The sequence below is a fragment of the Pteropus vampyrus genome, unplaced genomic scaffold, assembly GCF_000151845.1.
Source record: "Pteropus vampyrus isolate Shadow unplaced genomic scaffold, Pvam_2.0 Scaffold191, whole genome shotgun sequence".
Lineage (NCBI taxonomy): Eukaryota > Metazoa > Chordata > Mammalia > Chiroptera > Pteropodidae > Pteropus > Pteropus vampyrus.
The window spans coordinates 2,299,461-2,308,572 of NW_011888972.1; the positions used below are offsets into that span (position 1 = coordinate 2,299,461).

General features: G+C 40.6%; 1 protein-coding gene across 1 annotated transcript in view; it reads left to right on the top strand.

Annotated features, from left to right (window-relative positions):
- The window catches only part of OPHN1 (oligophrenin 1), a 273,349-nt gene that overhangs the window by 226,477 nt on the left and 37,760 nt on the right, over positions 1–9,112 (top strand). Inside the window, 1 exon segment of the mRNA XM_023537451.1 lies at positions 549–716. Within this exon segment, the coding sequence (XP_023393219.1) occupies positions 549–716 (168 nt within the window).

The window sequence follows — 9,112 nt, forward strand, 5'->3', positions numbered from 1 at the left end:
GCCCCCATCGGGCCTTGGGATTCTTCAAAGGAACTGGACAAGCAGGCAGTGGGATGCAATGGGAAGACTGTAAGACCTGGAGCCCCACAGATATGGGTTTGGGTCCCTGTATTGCCAAAGCATATGGAAACTGCCCATAACGGAGTGCTTTACCCTCTGTAAATGCAGGCTTCAGAGAGGAAATACTCTGCCTTTTGGAGTTGTGAGGATAGAGTGTTAAAAGGAGATTCACGCCTGCTGGAAGCTGTTGGTACTAGTTGTTTAGCCATTCTGGATCACGTGCTGGCAGCACAGAGTTGCTTTTTCTAACACCTGTAAAAGAAAAGGGTTAATTGCAGAAGTATTTAAACTATTAAAAAGGACCCATCACCAGCTCCTGCTGTGCTGCTAAGTTAGCTGTGTCTCGCTTTGGCCCCTAATTATAGGCTGTCTTGTATTCTTGGCTCGTTGTTTCCTTTGTAATGTTTTCTTCCGACTTTGGGCCTCTCCTTTCCTTCTGCTTTTTTGTTTTCTCTTAGAGAAAATCTTGTTAATCATCTTCTTTCTCTCCCGGCAGTGTGTGTGAGCACAGCAAAGAGAATCTTATGACCCCCTCCAACATGGGCGTGATATTTGGTCCTACACTGATGAGAGCTCAGGAGGACACTGTAGCTGCCATGATGAACATCAAATTCCAGAACATTGTGGTAGAAATCCTAATTGAGCACTATTTCAAGGTATGTATTTCCTGTCCTCGCCGTCACTCCTCCGAACAGGTAACACTTTCCCTGAGCTGCCTTTTAGAGTTGTGCCTCCCTCTCTGGCTCAAGTCACTAATCGAAGGACATTCCATTATGGTGTGACACTTAATAGCATTTCTGACCTGTGAAATTCATTCGTTCAGCAAATATGTATTGAGTATTTAACCATTTGCCAGGTACTGCTGTAGACACTGGAGATAACAACCATCGTGGAGTTTATACTCTAAAGGAAGTAGAAAAACAGTATTCAAAATAAGTAAAATATATATAGTATGTTAGACGGTAATGAGAATTTAGAAAAAAAAATAAAGCAGAGAAGGGGAATAGGAAGAGTTGGGAAGTGGTTTTGCAATTTTAAATAGAGCGGCCAGGAAGGCCTCATTGAGAAGTGACCTCTGAGCAGAGACCCACCGGAAATAAAGGAGCGAGTCATTCAGATACCTGGGTGGAAGCACTTGAGGCTGAGGAAATGGTACGTGCAAAGTCCCTGGGGCAGAAGTGTGCTGTCATGTTCAGGGTACAGCAAGGAGGCCGCGTTGGCTAGAATGGATTAAGAAAAAAAAATTAGCAGACGGGTTCAGAGGCGAAATAGAGAGGGAAAGCTGAGTAAATCTTCTAGGGCCTTAGAATCCATCGGGAGTGTTGACTTTGCTATCGGAGTAAGATGGAAGGAGGTTTTTGACCAGAGAAATGACATTTGTTTTATGTTTGATAAGACTGTTCTGGATACTGTGTGCAGAATAGCCATAGGGGATCAAGGGTAGAAGTAAGAAGACTCATTAGGAGTCTGTTTCAGTAATACAGTCAAGAAATGGTTGTACTTTGGATGAGGATGGAAAGGTTGCAGGTGGTGAGAAGCGGTCAGATTCTAAATATATTTTGGAGACAGAGCCAAAGATTTGCTGGCATACCATATGCGGAAGGTGGGAAAAAGAGACGAGTCATGGATAACTTCAAGGTTTTTTTATCTGAACTGGTGGAAGGATGAAGTTGTCATTTATTGAGATGGATAAGGCCGGAGGGATACAGATTTAAAAGTAAAGAGCAAGAGTTAAATTTGGGACAAATTAAGATAGACATGCCTATGAGACATCTGATTTCAGAGAAGAGGATAGTATTAGAAAAATAGCTTTGTCCTTCGATAGCATAGAGGTGGTGGTCAAAATCGTGTGAGTGAATGGTCTTGCCTAGGAGATACTTGTAGCAAGAAAATAAATGTAAGACCAAGGATCGAAATCCAGGGAGTGCCAATGTTTGAAGGGCCAATGGAAGAGACATACACAGCAGATCGAGAAAGAATGGACAGCGACAGGAAGATAGGGAAGCCATAGACTTCTGGAGAAGAGAGAGTTTTAGGCGGGAAAGAGTAGATGGTAATGTTAATTCCCAAGATACGTCTGGTAGGATATAAGCTCTGAAAAGTATCTACTGCTTTAAATGTTTTTAAATTTTAAAAATATAAACGATACGTGTGCATGGTAAAAATTTCAAACTGTAGAGAAAGTATAGAATGAAAAACAATTCGACCGTTTACGTATGCTCAACTTTACTCCCAATTCTCATTTTAACAATTTCTTGCTCGTCATTCCAATGAAGAAAAAAGTACATATATACACATATACATGCATTTGATAGGTTTGAATATGCATTTATTATTCCTCTACTGACTATAGCAAAAAACTCTAGACGTTATCTGTAAAAGTAACACAAGAAGACTGAAATATGGAGGGAAGAAGGTAGAACGGACTTTTTTAGTGGTTTGCTCTAGATATCACAGGCTACGGGTATCAACATGTCACCTCTTTGGTGAAATACCTCCCTTGGTGTCCTCCCTTGGTGTCCTTTATGCTCTCGATTTTATATAATTGTCTTAAGTATTTCCTCCGGATACACCGAGAACCACGTCAGATATTGTAATTTTTGCTTTATCTCAATAAAGGTGGAAAAAAAATTTGCTTTAACCATCACAGGCTACGGGTATCAACATAATTGACAAAACTCGAGAGGAGGAAAGTCTATCGAATTTACCCATAGTTTTCCTCTTTCCGTTATTCTTTCTTCCTTCCTGATATTCCAGGATCCCTTTTTTTGTTGTGTCCTTTCTGTTTAGAGAACTTCCTTTAGCTATTCCTTTAGGATAGGTTGCTGGTAGCATTCTCTTCGTCTTCTCTTGTTCGGATTGCATAATTTCTGCTATTCTTAAAGTTCACTGTTTCTTTCCCTTGTCCTCTCCAATCTACTGTTGAGCCCGTCAGTTGGATTTTTAAATTTCCTTATTGTAGTTCACAGTTCGGTAATTTTTACTTGGTTCTTCTATAATTATAGCTTCTGTTTTTTTTCTGAGTCTTCGTATTTCTTTGCGGAAACTTTCTCTGATTTTGCTGAGATTTTCTGTTTTTATTTGTTTCAAATGTACCCCTAATTGCTCGTTAAAACATAGTTATGATGGCTACTTTAAAAATTCTCATCAGATAATTAACATCTGTGTCATCGTGGTGCCGATATCTGTTGATGGTCTTGTCTCATTCATGTCGAGATCTTCCTGGGTCTTGGTATGATAAATGATTTCCAGCTGGAGCCTATACATTTGGGCTCTATGAGAGTCTTGTTCTTACTTCCATCTTCTGTTATATCAGGCCTTTTCTGATGCTGCCACTGCAGAGGAGGGAGGAGGAATACTGCCTCATTACTGCCAGGATGGAGTTCAAGTCTAGGTTTTCCACTTGGCCTCCGTTGACGTACCAATGGGAGGGAGGACTCCTCATTACTACTAGGAGTTTAGGCTCCTCGCTAGGCCTCTGCTGATACCACTCTGGCTGGAGAGGCAGGGCGTCTCATTACTGTTCCCCATATGGTCTCCTGTCCAGTGACACCACGGCATGATAGCCTATTACCGCTGAGTGGTGGCAAAAGTCCTGTATATCTCGCAGGCCTCCTCTGACACTACCCCCGTGCTAAATGGGCGTGGAAGTTCATGTGCTTCATGGGGTCTCCGTGGACACCATATAGAGTGGGGGAGGTTCTCTCATTACCGCGAGGTGTGGGTCAGAGTCCAGTTTCCCACTCGGCCTTTTTGACGCCACCACATGGGTGGGGGAGGGCGGGTCACGCACCTTGCTACTGGCACAGGCAGAACTCCAGGCTCCCCACTCCACCTTTGCTGGCAGGGGAGAGGGTGCTGCTGCGGCTTTATGTTCTGTTTCGTTTTGCTGCAATGGAGAGGTTATCATCTCACATTATCCTGTGATTTTAGGCTAGCCCTTTTCCGTGTCCTCTCGCTCGAGAGAGCAGGCTTTTGTGGGGAGCTTTGTAGACCTCACCCATTGTCGGCTTCCACATTACCTAATCTGGGAGGTATGAGGCAAAGACAGACCGCAAGTAACAGAGAGATTCACACAGAAGCGTTATATAGACAAATCGAATTGGAATCATTAAAAATGTTCAAGAAAACATAGCAATTCCAAATGTTTATGTACCAAACAATGAAACTTCAAATTACATGAAGCAAAACCATACAGAGCCGAGAGGAGAAATCCATAATTATCCTTGGGGACTTTGATATCCCTTCCTCAGCAACTAAAAGAGCAACTAGACAGAAATCAGAAATTATTTAGAAGGCTTCAGGAGCCCCATAGCCAACGGGATCTAATTGATATTATAAAACACTCCACCCAACAGCAGGAGAATATACATTATTTTCAAGTAGGCATATAACATATAACAGGATAGACCATATCCTGGGCCATAAAACAAACCTCAAAAAACTAAGAGAAATTAGAAATTATATTGAGCTGAACGACAATATAAATACAGTATATCAAAATTTATGGAAAGCAGTTAAGGCAGTATCGAGAGGGCAATTCACTGGATTGAATGTTTATCTTAGAAAAGAAGAAAAGTCTGAAGTCAATGACCTAAAATCTCACTTCAAGAACTTAGAAAAAGAAGAGCAACATATATCCAAAGCATGTAGAAAGAAGGAAATATAAATAGTAAAGATAAGATCAGAAACCCCCAGATTGAAACCAGAAAAACAATAGAGAAAATCAATAAAAGCGTTTTAAAAAGACCAATATCCGAAGTTCGATAAAATGAACAATCTCCTAATAGGCAAAGAGAAAAAGAAAGACATAAACTGCCACTATCAGGAACAAAATGGAGGATATCATACTAATCCCGTAGGTTTGAAAAGAATAAGGGCATAGTATGAACACTGCTATGTCCATAAATGTGATAACTTAGACGAAGTGTACCAGTTCTTTAAGAAAAATTAACACCAACTTTACATAATCTCTCCCAGAGAGCCAAATAGGAAGAAACACTTCCCAACTCATTGCATGAAGGCAGTATTTCCCCGATATCAAAACCAGAAAAAGACAGTACAGAAAAAGAAAACTATAGACAAATATCCCTCTTAAATGTAGGTGTAAAATTAACAAAATGTTAGCAGACAGAATTCAGCGAAAACACACACACACACATACACCCATGGCCAAGTGGAATTTATTCCAGGAAGGCAAGGTGGTTCAATTGATTTGAAAATCAAGCAATGCATTGGTTGCCTATTTTGTTCTTTAGATTCCACATATAAATGAAATCGTGGTGTTTGTCTTCTCTGTCTGATTGATTTTACTCAGCGTAATACCCTCTACATCCATCCATGTTGCCTCAAATGGCAGGATTTCCTTCTTTTTTATGGCTGAGTAAACAAACTGCTAATCACCAGATGGGAGCGGGGTTGTGGGGATGGGTGAAAAAGGTGAGGGATTAAGAAGTACAATTGACAGGAGAATAGTCACAGGATGTAGGGTCCCCCATAGGGAATATAGTCACTAATACTGTAATAACTATGCATTGTGCAAGGTGGTACTAAACTTATCGGGGTGATCACTTCGTAAGGTATATTAATGTCTAATCACTATGTTATACACCTGAAACTAATATATTTTGTCAGCTATAATTGAAAAATAAAATTTAGAAAAGAAAATCAAAGAATGTAGTCTATCATATCAACAGGTTAAAGGACCAAATCGCACAAACGTCAGTTTATGCAGAATAAATATTTGAAAAAATCAACATACTTTCGTAAAAACAAACAAAAAACTCAGCCAACTAGGAATAAGGAGTAATGACCTCAACTAGGTAAAGAACATCGACAAAAAAGCCCTACAGCGAACATCATACTTCCTGGCGAAGTGTTGAATGCTTTCCCTTTAAGGCCGAAAATAGCACAATGATGCTCTCACCACTGCTATTCAGCCTGGTAATGAAATTCCTACCCTGTGCAATTTGGTAAGAGAAGGAAATAAAACACAGGTTGAAAGGAAGAAACATAACTTTCTTTATTTGCCGATGACATGATTGTCTTTATAGAAAATCCCAAGGAGGCTATAAAAAAATACTTCTCGAACCAATAAGGGAATTTATCAGCGTTACAGGATACAAGGCCAACATGCAAAAATCAATTGTATTTTCATACACAAGCAATGAACATGTAGAAAATGAAATTAAAAATATACTACCGTTTACAGTCTCTCAAAACAAGTGAAATGCTTAGGTATAAGTCTAATAAAACATTTCTAGGATTTATATGCTGAAAATTACAGAATACTGATTAAAGAAGTCGAAGAAAATATAGGCAGATTAAGAGACATTTTGTGGTCACAGAGTGGAGGATGTCATAGTAAAAATGATCAGTTCTTTCCAACTCTATATCTAAGTTTAAGGCAATTAATATCAAAATCCCAACAAGCTTTTTTATAGAGACAAGATTATACTAAAACGTACATGGAAACACAAAGGAACTAGTAGGGTCAACGCAATTTTGAAAATGGCAGAATAAACTGGGAGGGTCTTTAATATTAAAGTTTACTGCATCGCTTCAGTGATCAAGACAGTGTGAGATTGGCAGATGGATAAATACATAGATCAATGGAAGAGAATCGAAGATTCACGAGTCCCTCACAAAATGCGGCCATTTTGTTTTGACAAGGGTACAAAGGCATCTCCAGGGAGGAAGGACAGGCTTTTCAACAAATGGTGCTGGGGCACTTGCATATCTACAGGCAGCAAAAGTGAACTTCGACCTAAACCTCACATATTATACAAAAAATAACTCAAATTGGTCCCAATTTTCTGAACTTTTTATGAGGCGGGAACTGTCGGGAATTACAGGACAAGACAGAGGTCAGCTCCGAAGGCAGTTCGTAGCAATTTAGTTTTGAGGACAGCGAGTTATTTCACTTACGAGGACAAAAATACGGGCTAGATGCATTTGACCATTAGAACTGGAAAGTGAGCTTGAAGGCCCTCTTCATTTTCCCCGAAGTCCCTTTTCACATCATGCAGTGATGGTAACGAATCAGCATTTCTGCCACTCCGTGTAGCCCGCCCGCCCACCTCCCCCCACAGTCCTTCCCAACTAGCTTCTAAGAGAACTCACGTACCAGCCCCAAAGGTCTCACCAATTGTGTCACTTGTGCTTTGCAGACTCATCTCAATTCACAGCTTAGCATTGGCCGTTTTCCTCCTTTTCTACTGCAGAGATTGCTGGGGAGCAGCAGGTCAGCCTCTGTAGATGTAGATTGTGTACAAGGAACATGGACTCAGGCTATATGCCCAGTGAGTGCAATGTACTTTTATCTCATTTAGTCCTTATTCTAACTCCGTGAATGAGGGCTGCTATTATTATTATTATTATTATTATTATTTGGAAATGGAGGCACTGAGTGTGGTAAGTGGCAAAGCCAAGATTAAAATCTCAGTCTGTCTGGTTAAGCCCGCACCTCAGGGAGTGGGGACCGGTTTTATATGAGACGTTCAAAGACAGCAGCGAGTCGTCCGCGCATCGCCGATTTGCCTTGGCTCTTCCCACCTCCCTTGAGTGCCCCCTCGTCGCCAATCTTTCCCTCTTACTGGATGAGAAGCTGCTTTTTAATCCTATGGGATCTTGCTTTACTGTCTTAAGAACAGTTTTCTGGGAGAATAATGAATTATTCTCTAGATAATTAGAAAATCTATTATCAATGTATGGGAAAACGGATTTTATTATCCCTGAAAATATATGGTTCAGTCTTCGCTGCAGATGTAGATGGTTGAGGGCGGTGCCTGTACATTGGCCAGAGAAAGCTGAGCTGTCCAGTGTGGAGTTTGTGGGAACTCAGATGCCACCTATGTCCCCAAATGGCTCAACGGGACCTAGTCCAGGAAAAGCCCAGCATCGTAGCCCTGCAGGGGACTCGGAGAGGCAAAGAAGAGCCCTTTTAAGGAACAATTCTGACATCTGTGCTTTTCAGATAGCCAGTCTAGCAATGCAGAGGAAACCGTCCCTTCTAGTCCCGGTCCGTTTTTCTTTTCTTTCTGAAAAGTGGCTTATGTGAATTCTCCATCTGCCACCAGAGAGCAGCAAAAGAATAAATAAATGTTGCCCTCTACTTCTGCTTTTTGGAATAATAGGTATACACGTAGGTAGGTGGCTAAGTAGGTAGATAATTTACAAATATTAGTCCATATAAATATAGATTTATACTTTACAGATTTGTATTTTGTATATTTTAAAATGTCTGTATGTACCTCCATATATACATATATGTATGTACACACGTGCACGTGTATGCAGAGGGCCGGAGGGAGAGAGGGGGTAGAGAGAGAGGCAGAGACACAGAGGGAACCTAATTAAGCCAGATCTCTACTTCATTACCTTTAATTTCTGAAATGATAAAGTTAAGTCAAAAGTTATTAGCATAACATATTTATTAGCCTGTACATGTGAGGACATCTTCTGATTCAAATATGCAGCGAACCAGGGATTTGCAAGACATTTTCAAGTGAATTTTCAGGAAGAAATATCTTTCAAGTAGTCAATGTTAAGAGCAGGGTGTAAGCTGACAAAAAATATCTTTGAGTGGAGAATTATTAAGATTGAGAAATTTCAGATGTGTTCATTAGTCATAGTGAATCTTCATAAACGTAGCTTCGAGTTGAGTTTTGAATTCTGTCTAAATCAAGAAAATCTTCACAAACAAGTTTTCCAAAAGCCTAGTTCTCTTAGCTTTGAAGTGAGGTCGGGACCTGTTGAAAAGAATAAGCGTGTCCAAGGCTGATGAGATGGTGTGATAAGCGTAGGATGCAGCTGTGAGCTAGGGCTTCCCCCTCAGAGTGCAAAGAGCTGAAACACTCCCCGTGAGTCACGCTTTTGATTCTCACCACCCTAAGGATTATCCTCGAGATTCAGCAAAACGTGCAACTACCCTCTGCTTCCTTTTCTTCTTTCCAGCTGGTACTGGAATAATCATTGTAACAGTAAAAGTGACAGTTGGCATTTATCGAGAGCTTGCTGTGTGCCATGCACTGTGCTAAACATTTGGCATTCA